Raw genomic sequence first — 15,571 nt, forward strand, 5'->3', positions numbered from 1 at the left:
AGTATAAACCTGTTGGCTTCGGTTTTGCATCCTCCAGCAGGTAGAACCGCCCGATCTGCCTGGTGCAACCCAACCCCTCGCACCCCAGCATCACCCCTTGTCCCTGGGCTGGGCGAGACCCACAGGAAAGGAAACTCTGAGCCACAGAGTGAAGTGGGTCTCAGTACCCCCTTGCTGGGACTCTCTGGCCTCGGGGAGCAGAAAACCATCTGGACGAGCCTTCGCAGGGGTCCCACTTCATTGGGATGAGCCTTCCCGGGGCTCTCACTTCATCGGGATGAGCCTTCCCGGGGGTCCTGCTAGGGGCTGGGAGCGGGGCTCTTGCTCGCCCCCCAGCACACATGCTCTGCTGCCCATCAAATGCTTCTCTGTGCAGAAAAAAAAAGTGATAGTAATAAATGAAAGTCGACAGATTTTAATTTTTTTTTTGCACAAAGACTTTTTTTTTTTTGTCCTTTTTTTCCCCTCCGTTCCAGACGTTTTGCTTTTCTCCTTTCCCCCAGCATTTTGCTTTTGGTTTGTTTCATTCCCAGGCGTGGCGAAGAGCATGCATTGGAGAGGGGCAGGATGGCGGCGGGACGGGGCAGAGGGAGCTGAAATGGGATGGTGGGGACAGCTTCTAGCACTTGTCATCTTCCTCGGTGTCGCTGAGCACGTCAATGCTGGCCCCGCACATCACCCCTTGCCCTGCCCCTCGCCTCCGCCGCCGATAATGCCCATTGGGCATCTGCCAGCTGTGCCGCAGCGGCGGAGCTGAGCCAATGGTGTTGGAACGGCCGAGGCTGGTGGCAACGGCCGCCTCGAAGGTGAGGGTCTCCTCCTCCCCGCAGTCTGAGGTGTGCGAGTCGTCGTGCAGGGCCAGGTAGGGCTCCGAGATGTAACGATGAGGGGTGGACTGGCGGCTCTGCTTCCCTGCTGGGGAGCTGGAAGACTCGGTCAAGCCGGCGGCGTTGGGCTCCAAGCTGGAGGAGAGGAGCGGGGACCCCCCCTCGGTCTCCTCAGGGGGCGGTGAGGCATCTCCGGCATGCCGCAGCATGGAGGCGTAGGAGAGGAGGGGACGCGGTTTGGGGGGCACTGGCGGGAGCTGGCGACGGCCTCGCCGGGGGGTGCTGGTGTCCGAGATGGAGGGGATGGAGCTTTCACTCAGGGAGCCCGTTCCCTGCAAGGCACCAAGACATGCTGGGGAATTCAGGGGCGACAGGCAGCACCGGCACCCACCCCCCCAAGCCATGGGGCTCCTTGGAGCACCCTCCTGCTCAGATGAGTCCCCTGCACCCTCACCCACCCTATAGAATCATAGAACAGTTTGGGTTGGAAGGAACCTTCAAAGCTCACCTAGTCCAAACCCTGCCATGAGCAGGGACATCTTCACCAGCTCAGGTTGCTCAGAGCCCCATCCAGACTGGCCTGGGATGTCTCCAGGGATGGGGCATCCAACATCTCTCTGGGCAACCTGGGACAGTATTTTGCCACCCTATCCCTGCCTTGGGGTCTGCACTATGGTCAAGAGCAAATACCTTTTGGTGGCCACCAACAGCAGGACACCGTCTAACTCACTGAGGGATTAGCTATCGGCTGGCTGGCTGCTGGCCTCTACAGTCAGCATTTCCATGGGCTTCAAGTACACAAGCACTGGCATCTCCAGGCTTGTGTAGCTGGGACACCTCGTCCTTGCCAGTAAGCAGATGCCATGGTGGTGAGAGGATCAGTGTGGAGATCTACCTCTCTCCCCAAATCCTCTGCAGGGTGCCTGAGCAGCCTCAGGCTCATGGGGAACACAGACAGATGCCACCACAGGAAGATCATAGAATCATGTTGGTTGTAAGAGACCCTCATGATCATCAAGTCCAACCTTTAACCCAACACTCACTAAAGTACATCCCTAAGAACCTCATCTACGCATCTTTTAAACCCCTCCAGGGATGGTGACTCCACCACTGCTCTGGGCCTGTTCCAATGCCTGGCAACCCTTTTCAGGAAATAATTTTTCCCAATATCCAACCTAAATCTCCCTTGATGCAACTTGAGGCCATTTCCTCTCATCCTATCACTTATTACTTGGGAGAAGAGATCAACAATCTCCATGCACAGAGCTCCCAGAATTGGGGCTTATCTTCCCTTTTTTGGCAAGCAGCTTTGTCTCTGATCCCCTTTGCCTTTAAAAAGTATTTTTTCACCCACCTGCCTGTTGGGTGTCTGCGACCTGCCCTCGCTGGGTGACCGGGACTCACGCCGCCGCTCTGGCGACTCGTCCTGCGCCTGGGGACTCCTCTCCTCTGAGTTGCAGCGGGAGATGTCAGGGGACAGCAAGTGCTTGCGCTCTTTGGATCGACCCCTCTCTCTGCCACCCGAGCGATGCCCATCAGACCGGTGACCTGCAGGGACAGCCCCAATAGTCCCCACCATCCCCTCCCTAGGAGCAGGGAATGCTTGGCTGGTGTGTTTTGTTTTGTTTTTTGTGTTGGTGTGGCATGGGGTCACCCATCCTTGCTCACCCGAGTCGGCATTGAGGCGCCGGGCGGAGAGCTGGAGCGAGGAGTGGTAGCTGCGCCGGCGGGACTTGTAGGTGTTGTCGCTGCTGCGTTCCATGGAGAATTCGTCCAGCCAGGAGCTGTTGGGGCGCTTGTCCCGAATGGTGGAAAATGAGCGCCGCATTGAGCTCGTGTCCGTCACCACCTGCAATGCAGCAACCCCGGCCGGACGGGGAGGGGGTTAGCAATTATAGAATGACCAGTTCACCCATTATTACTGGTACATCAGCCTCTGGGATGGGGAGGTTCAGGGTGTGGGAGGGCAGCCAGCCCAAGCACAGACCCCCTAAATAATCTCTGCACAGATCAGGTGTGAGAGGAAAGTGGGGTTCAACTTGTGAGCTCCCTTGCCTGTGCTCTGCAAGCAAAGCCAGTGGCTGAGGTCCAAGCCAAGGGGCTGTGTGTCAGGGCACGGCAGCATTCCCCCCGCCAGGCATGGGGACACAGGCCATTGCCACCCAGGCTGCCTCAGCATCCATCCCCGACTCAAAAACAGGACTGAGTGGAGCCAACAGAGACATTGAAGAAGAAATAATTGAGAAGGGGAACTCCCCTAGTGTCCCTCACTTAGCATTTATTCTCCTGGCTGTGCCACTTTTCCAGTGGCAGCACTGGTCCCCTGTGTCCTCCTTTATTCCTGCATGCTCTTCCCCTGCGCTCATTCCCTCTTCTCTCCACTCATGCTGACGTTTTATAGAATTATAGGATAGTTTGGGTTGGAAGGGACCTTCAAAGCTCACTCAGTCCATGAGCAGGGGCATTTTCACCCAGATCAGGTTGCTCAGAGCCCCATCCAGCCTGGCCTGGGATGTCTCCAGGGATGGGGCATCCACCACCTCTCTGGGCAACCTGGGCCAGGGTCTCACCACCCTCAGTGTAAAACATTTCTTCCTTATGTCCTGTCTGAATCTCCTCTCCTCTAGTTTATCATCCCTCTCCTTTCTTTTCTTGCTTCTATGCTTCTCCTTTCTACCTTCACCCCTCCTCCTAGCTTGTGTTCTCACATTCTGTGTGGAGAACATCACCTCCTTCTATGTTTTCCTTCACTTTATTCTAGCAGCTTTTTCCCTCTGCAGCCTCAGGTCATTCTCACTGTCTCCTCGCACCGTCCCCTTTCTGCTCCCATCCCCTCCCTTCTGATCATCTCCCCCGCTGCCAAATGGTCAATAAAGCCCACAAGGCAAAGCCTCCCTTCTTCTTCATGCCCCAAAGTGCCACAACGTGTCACACCAGCACCTCTGTGAGAAAGCAGACCCAGAGACTTCACAGCAAAACCAAACCCTGTAAGAGAATCTATGTCTGTGTTGAGGCTGAGTAACAAGACAGAACAACAGAGAAACCGGGCAGACAAACGAGGAGGTGAGATGTGGCCTGGGTTCCCCTGGACAGACGGAGAAGCATGTGCGTCAGGACAATGGGAAACGAAGGAAAAGGCGTTTCATCACCTGGGACATCATCAGACAGCCGGGCTGGGACTCCTCAAACCTCAGACAGCACTCAAGGCTGGAGGAAAGGAGGGGTGTCCCACTGCAGGGGGACCCTGCAACCTCCCGGCTTGGTCCTGCTCCACCATGGACCTCCCCACATGAGCCAGGAGATGGATTCCCCTGGCTGCTCTCCCCATTTAGGGCAACAGCAACTCTTCTACTTGTGCAGCACCCCAAAGATGTGGAGATGCTCTGATATCAGGGCATTGTGGATGCTGTGGAGCTCGCAGGACTTGATCAGCGTGGAGAAAAGCCCCAATGTTACCTGGTAGGACTTTACTTGGACCCAGCACCCACGGGGGCTTTGCTTGGTTTTACCTGGGGATCCACAGTGAGACGAGGCATGGAGGAGGCCCTCCCAGAGACAGCGTGGTCCTGAGTGTCCACAGGAAGGTAGCTGCCACGGTTAGAGGGCTGCACTCTTTGAAACTCCCTAACCTCTGGCTCCTGGAAATAAAGACACAGCCAAGCTCTTGGGATGGGGTTGGAGCAGGGTAGTGCACTGCTTCTGCCCCATGGGCAGGGGACAAACCTGCTCTCTCAACCAGGGACAGTAGTTTTAAGTGGGCCAAAAAGGAAGTCTAAAATATATCATCTATCATGTTGCCACTGGAAAATAATCTCAGATTCACAAGCCATTGGAGGTGAGCCCAGATGTGGTGGCCAATTCATCTTGCACCTCTTCAATGGTGGTGGGAACCTTGCCTGGATCTGGTGATGCCCTTACTGCCTGGGCTTTAATTTCTTCTCCTTTTGCTTTTTGGTTAATTCCCAATTTAGGGGACTCTTGTACGAGATGTGGTGTCAAGGAGATGGGCCGGGAGTGACCCTGGAGATCTGCTCAAAGGTGACTTTATGGGGAGGGGGCAGTCTCATCTGTCACCTCCCTGCTGGCAGGATGGTGACATGGACAGGGTAGCCAGGGCAGGGTACAGCTCACACAGAGAACTACAGACCCTGGGGACATGGACTGGGCTGGAGATGCACAGTGGTACCACACTGCATCTGACAAATGTCATGGTGGTGCACAAATGCACACACACAGACATGGAGAGAGATATATAGAGATATGTATATATATGTGTATATATACACACACACAGACAGACAGACAGATGCTGCTGCTGCTGGCCAGCATGTGTGTGAGGCTGGAGGGGTGTGCTCCCATTGGGAGACAGTTTGACAGCTTCGTTTGGGGTCAGGGACACCAGCACTGACAACAAAATGAACATGAATCCAAAAACATCAGATACCATCACTCAGCACGGGGTAACCCACTGAAATGAGTGTGCTCAGTGGGAAAAAAGAGCAGCCTGTGAAGAGAAGGATATTTTACTGCAGGACATCAGACCCCACTCACAGCTGTTGCCCCAAAAGCACTTGACATTGCCTGGACCCTGGCCGGTCTGGGAAGGCTGTGTCAAAAGATGAGGGGCCAGAGTCCCAGCTGGGTGACACCCAGGGAGATTTGTCCCCTGCTCAGATCTCTGTGTGACCCAGCAGCTGCCACACTTGCTGCCACAGGGGCAAGGAGCAGCGTTTCACTGCCATGTCAGCAGCCCCACACCTCCCCATGCCCACCAGCATCCTCGCTGTGACCGCGGGCAAGTCCCCACCAGGCAGTGTGTGACTTTACCAGAGACTGGTGCTCCTGGAACTGCCCGTGGGCTGGGTCCATGCACGCCAGCTGGAAGATTTCCTGCGGCGAGAGTGGGCTCAGCGAGTGGAACCCACTCCGGCTGCTCCTGCAAAGACAGTTCGGCTTCAGGGGAACCACAAGCCGGGTGCTGCCATCGTTGAGCATCACCACTCCAGTGTCTTAGAGCTGAGGAGCCCCTGTGCTTGTCCCCCAGGCTATCCAAGACCCCCAGGACAAACATCATGTGCTATGGAGAGCTGAAGTGGTGCCTGGGCAGGAGAGGGCACCAGCGCACCAGGTCCTGCAGTAGCAGTGAGACATCCCAAGTGCACTTGCCAGCAACTCCCATCATTCATTCCCACCAGCCAAGTTGTTGGGATCCCCCACTGACCCTGCACAACGTGCGGACCCACTGCTCAACTGCTTGTGAGGTTCAGGTCCATCCCAGACCCTTCTAGGTAAGAGAATTTGCACTTAGTGCCACAATGGTCCTGCAAGAGCTTCCATGCAAACACCTGGCCATCCCCCTTGGCCACCTCTGCTGCTGTTGGTGATGCCAACATACACCAGCTTCCCAGGACCCTGCAAAGACTTTGTGCCATGAGCTTTCTGTCTCAGTTCGGGTTTCCCCAGCTCTCAGCTCTTTAACCCTGTGCATCCCAGTGCCAGCTCCAGAGAATGATGGCTGCAGGACCAGAAAAGCACCAGGAATACCTCCCTTCTTCTCAGGGTGGTACTCACAGGCCCGAGAGGGTGTCCTGCTGGAGGTAAGGCAGAGCCTTGGCATTCGAGATGATTTCCTGCGGCAAGGAGGACGGCTCCATGCGCTGGAACATGGGAGCGTTTTTCTGTATTGAAGAAAGGAAGAAGCTGAGCTTGTACTAAATGCAGATGAACATGCAGTGCTTCACCAACCAAGTCTCCACTGCTTGGGAAGGTTTGCTGTCGCGGACCAAGGATGCATATACATATGCCTTGTAGTCACCAAACTCCAATCTGTCCTACTATCTTCATCCCTACTATCTGCATCTCCTGAGGCTGGTTGCACATTTGGTCAGGATGTGGTAGGAAGCAGCGAGCATGCTCTGAACATCCCCGTTGGGCCCATCACGTGCCCACGCTGAGCCTCACCTGCTCCTCCAGCTGCTGCCGCTGCTTCTTGGCTTTGCTCTGCTTGTAGTAATCCATGATCATCATGGCTGCATATATTTTGCCAACAGTCAGGTCAGAGGCTGAAAACATAAGAGGGGAAGGAAGGAGAGGGACACTTTTGTCTGAAGAGAAACAGCAAGCCTAAAGGCACCAGCCTTAGTGTGGGATACCCTGGTGACCCTCAGACTCTGCTCACCACTCCAAAAGAGACCTGAATACCCATGTGGAAATAAAATGGATGGAGGTGGCTTGAAAGCATCATCATAAACCACCAAGACAAACGGCTTTATCACATCTTCATGTGTAATAGAGCAAATGATGCTCAATCTCCTGCCCTTATATGCTCCAGAGATTATTTCCAGGATAGTCTGGGTTTGGCAGGAGTAGATCACTGCAAACTGGACATTTTTCAAGAGGGTTCCAAAACAGGCGGGCAGAGCAAGGCAGACGCCATCCCATACCAACACAAACCCTCTTCCCACTTGTCCCCCCAAGCTGGAGACTGGTCTGACTGGTCCGCACCTCCCTTTGGGAAGAGGTTGCTGCAGGTCTGATGGCAACTTGCCAGTGATGACAGTCCCTGCAGAGACTTACTTTTTGGCATGGGTACCAACAGGTCCAGCATCTTCTGGGACAGGTGAGGCCAAATGGTCAGGATCTCCTTTTGAAGCTCGGAGTCTAACTGCTGCCAATCTGCACCACCTTGAACAGCAGGGTGGGAAAAAATGGTCCATGTACCTCTAGACCTGGCGGCAGGACCCAACTAAAATCACCCCTTTCCCAGGCTGAAGTGAGGTTCGCAAGCACCAACCAGTTCTCTGGGCTGGCAGGACCACCTTGCATCACCGAGCCTGGTCTCCTGCTCTCGCAAGGAAAATGTTCCCACCATCCCTCCCATATGTGCTTCCATCTCCCCGTTCCCTGCCCTCCCACTCAAAGCTGCCATCTTCAAGCTTGCCTTGGGTCCGTCTCTGACTCCAGTCCTACTTCCAGCCCACACACACCTGCTGCTACTGCCCCACTTTCTCTTTGCTGGTAAGCGGATCATGTGCTGGTGAAAGAGCAGCTCCACTTGGCTGAAATCCTTAAATACTGTGCAAAGTGAAGAGCAAAGCTCTCTGGCTGGCGGTGATGGGATTTGCTCACCTTAGGGAGAACCAGGCTCAAATGGAGCTGTCAAAACGTGCCAGCCAGAGATACCCAAGCCTGGGGCAACTCTGCTGAGCTGTAGGAGAACCAGGTTCAAACCTCAGCTTTATCTAGAGGGGCTTGAATCCAAGGAGCCATCTCAGCACTGGGCTTTTACCGATATCTTGCCCTGGGCTGGGTTTTCTTCCAACAGCTGAGCTGTTCCCGAGGGACATTTTATTGAAAATGGCATGTTTCAACAGAAAGCTTTTGATTTGATGAATCAGAGTGTTTCCAGCAACAACAACAAAACAGGTTTTCCAGATCTGAGCATTTTATCTTCCTCAAGAGAGAGCTTTCTTTTCTCCAGCCTTGTGATCTTTTACCTCCCTGGTTTAGTTTTGTATATGGGGAGGAAGGAGAATTTTCTCTCTCTCTGTTATGCAGTGGACATCAATCCACTTCTGCTCTCTAGAAGCAGCCTCTAGTGGAAAACTGGCCACCTCTTCCCTAAAGAAATAGATTTTTTAGAGAGAGTGGCAGAAATTTGCTTGTTTAAGGTAATCACTCCTATCCACCTGCCAGGTTCTGGGTGGCCAACCCCAGTTTGGCTGTGATGTCTTCAGCCTGCCCAAAGGATGAGTGCTGGTCCCTCTGAGACCCTCCTGGCTCTGTCCCCTCTCTACCCCACTGACCTCACCTTTGGCAATTTTGATGTCCAAGGCCGTGCGTATCAGCGCCATCAAGGTGGAGGTAAAATGGACCGTCATGTCCTCGGCCACGGGCATGTTCATCAGCACCAGTCTCTGCGCAAGAGAGAGAAGAAAACAGCGGACGGAAAACAATATCGAAAAACACATCGACCAGGCTGGAGGAAAAGAAATTAAACATTAAACAAAAGGGAAAAAAAATGAAATAAAAATTAAAAAAAAAATAAAAAGCAACAAAGAGTGTCAAAACAGCACAGCCAAAAAAGAAGGGCAAGGATCACCCCGCCACCCTCCCCCCGGCTCCTTCCACCCCAGGACACCGGCTCACTGCCTTCCAGGGCTCCTCCTGCATCCCAGGAACGGCCCCTGAGCCCCCCCTTCCCCCCGGCACCTCCCAGTACTTTTGGGAAGACACCCAGACCCCTCAGGGATGTGGGTGTGGGGGATGCTCGGGAAGGGGAGCGGGGGCTCAGGTTTCCATTCCCCGGGTGGGTTTGGCTTTCCAGCTCTCAACCCTTCCCACCTTGGGCAGGGGAGAGGAGGGTCCCTAACCTTCAGGGACTTCAGATCGGCTGGATTCCTCTAGCATGCTACATCCTGGCGCTCCCTTTTTTTTGCGTCTTTTCAGAGATGAAGTTTTGCCAGCACATGCACAGGGTCCAAATTATCCGAGGGTGGGGAAGGGAAGGAGAGGGGAGAAAAAGTGCAGAAGGAAGGAGAAGAAGGGCAACCAGGGCAGGTCAGACACGCCATGCTCCTTCCCCACCCTGGGCAGGCGGGGTGCAAACCGAAGTGACCAGATCCACTTTCCAGAGAGTATATTTTGCTTTGTGAATACCTTGGGTCACCCCTTTCCTGCCCATTCCTTCCCCCCCACCCTCACCCTGGGCTCCTCATGTCCTTCCCCTGTCTTCAAACCTCCCTTTTTTTTTTTCTCCTGGAAAAGTGTGATGATGGATGTATGCATGCGTGAACAAACAGGGGAGAGCTGGAGAGGGTGGCAGCATGTTTGCAAGTGTGCAGAAGTTCTCCCTGAATGCTGTGGAAAGGGCTGCAGGCAGCAGCCCGCTGCCAAGGAAACCTCCAGTTTGCTCCAGACCTGGACAACACATTGCTCCACAGCTCCAGGTCTTGTCCGAGCAGCTGCTGCCCTCAGCAAAGCTCCCACCCCAGGTCCTTCAGGGCTTCCCATGCTCCATGCCTATGCAGCTGGGAGCACGACTGCTGGCCACCAGCCCAGAAGAAGCATGGGGATAAAACTCAAGTGACACCTTCAGAAGGCACCTGACTTTGCTTTGCACAAGCCATCCTTGAGATAGCTTGTGATCCTCAGGCACTGCAGAGGTGCTCCTTTGGGATATGTCCCTGCTGCTCACCTGCTTCCCACCTCCACAGGCTTTAGTCCTGTTTCTGTACCAGCCAGGACAAGGATGGTTCCAAGCCCAGGGGATGAGCTCCTGGGGACATTCCACCCTCCCAGCTGTGCTATGGGCTTGCTCCTCCCCTTGTCTTCTCCAATCCTCCTGTTTCCACGCTACACGGTGTTTTAAAAAGAAGGACCCAATTTGAAATCACTATAACTTCACAGCCACAAACTATCAACCATTGTCTTGATGTTGTCCATACAGCAGGTGGAGGGAACGCAGAGCATTTATAAAGAGGTTATTAAGACCTGATAACTCATTAAACTGTCTGCAAATTTTTGTGTAATTGTAACATGTTGGGTCCATCTTTTTGAAACACCCTGAATTGCTGATCCTGTCCTTCCTTTCCCACTGGTGTTTTCCACCCCAGAGCTCCTCCAGCTTATGAGTGACCACACCAGCATCACATGTGTGGGCTGTGGAGACAAACCAGTGTGGCTAGGACCCTTCTGAGTGCACCGGGCTCCCCAGAAATGAGCTAAACACATGTTGGATGCCCCCAGCACCTCCCCAGCTCCCCCCAGTCCCACCTCCCGCAGCTCCCTCGAGCCCCGGCTCCTGCTCGGCTCTAGCCCCCATAGAAGGAAGGGTTGATCTACCTTATAGGCCACTTTGGAAGGACATCTCTTGCCGAGGCCTAGCGGTGGTGACATAAGAGTCAGCATTTCATACATCTCAGTGTAATGGATTCGGCCACTGCTCATGAAGGGGGAAGGGGAGGGAGGGAGATGCAGAGAGAGAAGGAGGCATTCCCAGAGAGCGGAAAAAACGTACGAACAAAAAGTAGTACAGGAAAACAGGAGAGAAAAAAAAACAAACGGACAAACAGGAAAAGAACAGGAAACCCGTTAATCAAGGCAAATCATACATGAGAGACTGTCCTGATGTGGATTTATAGCACTGCTCACACAGACCCAGGAATGCTGGCAGAAAGCAACTCACCCCTCTCCTCTCTGCTGCTGGCCTCGAGCACCTGTCTGGGGGTCCTTCTCTGCTCTCAACCCCTCTCCTAAAGCTCCTAAAGCCCTCCAGCAGCCCCCAACTCATCCCAGAGGTTCCAGGGCTGTGTGCGAGTGGTATAAATCAGATACACGGCACTCAAGCCATGGGTTATTTGAGATAAGGGTGGTTTGCACCACAGTGCTCTGTGGCCTCCGTAGCATCTTTCCCTCCGGGGGGGGGACCTGGGTGTTGCTTTGCATGGCCACCTAACCCATAGCTGGAAGGCTGTGTATCCCCAGCTCATAAGGTCTATGCAATTGGGAGGCAGCATCTTGCATAGAAGGCAGTGGGCCAGGGTCACTTGTCAAAGGAAGATGCCCGGTTGCTTCCGTCTGGCTCTGCGGATGGACCACTTCCCCACCATGCACCAGTGCAAAAAAAGGCATGCTGAATTGGCTGAAAAAAATAAAGAAAACAAAACAAAACAAAACCAGGAGGAAAAGTTACACATGCCATGCTCCCACCCTGGCTCTCTCCCACATGCGGCTGCAAGTTCCACCAGGTTGGAGTTTAAAGAGTCTCAGCAGAGGCAGCTGTTTGGGCCTTCCAACATTGGGCTTCATTTGGCTTTCCCAAGGGAGGGAGCTAGGACGGACCCCCACCTCGCATTCCTCTGCTCTGCAAGGACCTGCCCAGGGCTGTGCAGCGAGGAACGCTACCAAAAACAGGCCACCCGATGATGCCTTGAGCCCTCTGCCAGGCTGAGATACTTGGGCTGTGCCTCCCTCTCTCTGCACATCCTGAAGGCCACTCAAGTACATCTTGTCCAGCACTGTAACATGTTGCCCAGGGAAGTGGTGGAGTCACTATCCCTGGAGGGGTTTAAAAGACGCATAAATGAGGTTCCTGGGGACATGGTTTAGTTGCCAGTGTTAGGTTAATGGTTGGACTTGATGATCTTGAGGTCTCTTGCAACCAAAATGATTCTATGATCTCCCACGGATCCTGGACTCAGCAACCTCTTCCTCCCCTTGTGCCAGGCTTCCAAACCTGCACTGCGACATTCAGGGTGGTTAATGGTACAGGGCAACATTGCAACAGCAAAAGCATCAACCCTTACAGCTGGGCTGGGAGGATGCTGCTGGAGAGGAACCCATCACAGCTGGGGTGGCTTGGGAGAAAGGGCACTGCCAAAAAATTAAGCGCTCCTTGCAGGATCCTGACCAATTCTCTATCTGTATGCTGAGAGCAACATGAAAAGGGGAGAAGATGATATCACCTCTTCATAGGGGGTACTGGCAGGCTTGGAAGTAGCCTCCTGGCCAAAGAGGCTCCCACCAAGATCAGCTGTGACATTTCGGATGTAAACTAGGGATGGTGATGACCCGCAATGGGAGCTGTTCGGGATGCAGGTGCAGCACAGGCTGGGCAAGTGATCCCCTTTGAGAACTGACACACCTAAATGCATTGGAAAGAGGACTGATAACAACACTGGAGACTATGAAGTGAGATGATCGAGAGGAAACATCCAAGTCCAAGAGCCCGTAAGCAGCACCTTAGCAGAGCTGGATGTGCATGGACTCGAGGTATCTGAAGCGGGGCAGATGACTTCCAAATTTTCATGCATAAGCTTTGTGCAAAAAAGGAAGCAAGGCAGTGATCTTTCACCCACCTTTCCTGGCAGGCAAGATTTTAGTGTACCCAGCACTGTGTCTTTCATACTGAAATTCTCCCCACTGGTTCCCGTGAAAGGAAGAGTTTGCATCAGTAACCAAGAAGGACCTCACAAGAACGGTGTTGCTCTCACAGACAGGCTGCACACTTTGCTGCTCCTCAGAGCAGAGATCTTAAAGCATTTTGAGCAGGACAGCAGTGCCCAGAAACCACATCCCCCAGACTCAAGCACAGGAAGGCATGTGGAACAACATCTATGTGAACAAGATGGTTCCCAAGAGCTGGTGCCAGCACAGGAGCATCCTTGATGGAAGATGCTGGGCATCTGTCCCGTGTCTGGAGGGATAGGTGCCCTGTGGCTGTGGCACGGTGTGGCCTGTAAAACCACCAGGCAGTAACGGCTTGGTCCTGGTGCTCTGAAAGAACCCTGTGAGTGATGGGGGAAATCTAGGGGACATCTGTTCTCCTGTGGTTAGGAAACAAATACAGTGACATGTAAGAGCACCAGAATAGCAAGTGATGCAAGAGCAAATTCAGGAATAGGAGATATCCACAAGGACATGAATGTTTGTGGACCATTCACCTAACACATGACAATCTCAGGGGTACTTTTAGGGGGCAAAAATAAAGCCTTGCCTAATTTTGGCACGACTGCTAGAAGCAGAGGGGGTGAAAGAAAGGGAGAGATAGCCTCAAGGAGTGGAGCAGGCTGTCAAGATCCAGTCCCAGCAAGATCTGCTTACAAGACCTGTTCTCTTCAGCATAAGGACAGAGCTTACTGGACTGCCATGGGAAGTCTTTCTGCATCAATACCCCTTCGTTAGCCCACCTGTGGACTGACTAATGGATATACTTCCATACCACGCTGCGCCACTGTGCTACGTCCTGAACTTGCCCAAGCACCATCTTGTCCAGAGCAGGCTGTCCACCACTCCATAAAGGTTTTTAGGGACATGGTTTAGTGACAGTGTCAGGTTAATGGTTGGACTTGATGATGTTGAGGTTTCTTCCAATCCAAATGATTCTACAAGCATGCTAGTGGTTGTTTCTGCAGGTCATCGTTGTCACAGCAGGACAGGGGTGTGGGATCCAGGAAGGTGAACTTGTGCACTGTCAGTATGCAGGGCAGGCTCACCAAACTGAAAAGGTGAGGAAGTCAGGTTGGCATTTTGGGATCTGGACCATGGCGTCAAGATGCAACAACCAAATAGGTTTTCTTTTTTCATCCGTTGCCTTTTGGGAATTGCTCCAGGGCAGTAGGAATCCCTGAAAATCTTTTGTCCTTGAAATGCCTCGTGCACATGGAGGAGGAGCCCTAATGTCAATCAAGAAAGACTAGAAATTCCTCCTGAAGGTGTCTTCTATCTGCAGGGACCTAAGCAAGTGTCCTGAAAGCCACCATCCTTTGCCAGGGATGCAACAGAGAAGAGTAGAAAGCCTGCAAGGAGCCCCTCCTTGAACAGATGAGCCATCTGAGACTCCTGCAAGAAACCTCTTGTCACTAAATACCTCTGCATAAATGAGATGATCAAGAGTCCAAGTCCTGTCTCACTTGCTCTGCTTTTCTTCTGGTGGTCTACTTCAAGATTTCGAATGTGTTTATCATTCCCATGACCAGCTGTGGAGGGTGACAGACATGTTCCAGGGATGCTGGCTGGAAGGAGCATTTCTGATGTGCCTAGAAGGATGTGATGGCTACATCATGCCACACCAAGGAACACCCTTCTTCTGCTGAGCCAAGAGCAAGTGCCAGGGGCATCTGAGCTGCCCTTGTACATCTCCTCAGAGGCCGGGAGGGATGCAGAGGGAAGAGCAGGCTCGGTAACTCATCCTTTCATACTATAGACACAGACATAGGCGTTGTGGCACTTTGGAGAAGGCAGCAGGCACATGATTCTGCTCAGTTGTCACCCCAAAATAAAATTAAAAAAAAAAAAAAAGAAGTGCAAGTCAGAGAGGCACAAGGAGGCCAAATTGCTGCCATGGACTCACAGTCAGCAGCAGGGAGCTTGGCTCAAGCAGAGGGAGAGGAGCTGTTGAGCTCCAGAGATGTGTTCAGGTGCCACCACCTCCCAAGCAAGTCCAGCAAGCCAAGGGCAAGACTAGCAAGAGTCCTGCTCCACAGAGACATGGTTGTGTGTCCTCTGAGTGCCACGCTTGAGGAAGAGCCTGTTGGGAACATCACAGTGTCCCCCAGGGACAGGGGTCACTATAGCCTCCCCATCCTTTCCCCAGTCTTCCCTCTCCAAAACAACAGCAAAGTCTCCAACATCCTCCTGCCTTTGCAACCCCCTTCCCTCGCCAGGAGTAAACCACACCTGAACCCACCCACAAAGTCCTGCTCCTGTGTGAGGACACTTTGAGAGGCCAAGCAGGGGTGGTGGCATTTGGCCTGGGACCCTTCAGGGGACTCTGAACCTATGGTGTTGGGGTAGAGGGGCTGGCTGAGGCCACAATTTGTCAAAACCCACCCCGGGAGGCTCTGACGTCCCCCTGGCCCCACTCATGCCTCCCCTGGAGGAGGACAGCTGCTGGCTCTGGGAGGCCGTGGACCTCTTTAAACTCAAAGGAAAGCAACGTCAGGGTTCCCTCGGGTGGGCAGTGGAGCAGGGGGGTAAGGAGGGGTGGATGGTGCGTCCCGGGGCCAGGTTTGTGGCGGAGGACTGGGAGGCAAACCTTGCACGCCACCCTGTAGGGGCAGTTCTCTCCTAGGCCCAGAGGAGGCGAGATCACCCGTACTAATTTGTACATATCCTTATACGAGATCCTGCCGCTGCAAAGGAAGCACAGGTGGGTTAATAGGACACTGAGAGGGTGCAGGGGAGAATGGAGAGCTTGACCGGGAGGGAGGCTGAGGCCATCTGTGGGTACATGGCTTTTCTCC

The 15,571-nt window shown here is 53.4% G+C and overlaps 1 protein-coding gene across 1 annotated transcript in view; it reads right to left on the reverse strand.

Moving 5' to 3' along the window:
• Window positions 1–619: 619 nt before the first annotated feature.
• CACNA1E (calcium voltage-gated channel subunit alpha1 E) overlaps window positions 620–15,571 on the reverse strand; it is a gene marked incomplete at its 3' end in the record, with an annotated part of 90,070 nt that continues 75,118 nt past the window's right edge. The window contains exons 38-47 of the mRNA XM_080348579.1: window positions 10,671–10,767; window positions 8,638–8,743; window positions 7,404–7,511; window positions 6,789–6,889; window positions 6,399–6,505; window positions 5,655–5,763; window positions 4,337–4,465; window positions 2,496–2,676; window positions 2,182–2,375; window positions 620–1,159 (exon numbers count right to left, since the gene is read on the reverse strand). Coding sequence (XP_080204705.1) covers window positions 620–1,159; window positions 2,182–2,375; window positions 2,496–2,676; window positions 4,337–4,465; window positions 5,655–5,763; window positions 6,399–6,505; window positions 6,789–6,889; window positions 7,404–7,511; window positions 8,638–8,743; window positions 10,671–10,767 — 1,672 coding nt within the window. The remainder of the gene's footprint in view (window positions 1,160–2,181; window positions 2,376–2,495; window positions 2,677–4,336; window positions 4,466–5,654; window positions 5,764–6,398; window positions 6,506–6,788; window positions 6,890–7,403; window positions 7,512–8,637; window positions 8,744–10,670; window positions 10,768–15,571) is intronic.

Source organism: Nesoenas mayeri (genome assembly GCF_963082525.1).
Source record: "Nesoenas mayeri genome assembly, chromosome: 8".
Taxonomy (NCBI): domain Eukaryota; kingdom Metazoa; phylum Chordata; class Aves; order Columbiformes; family Columbidae; genus Nesoenas; species Nesoenas mayeri.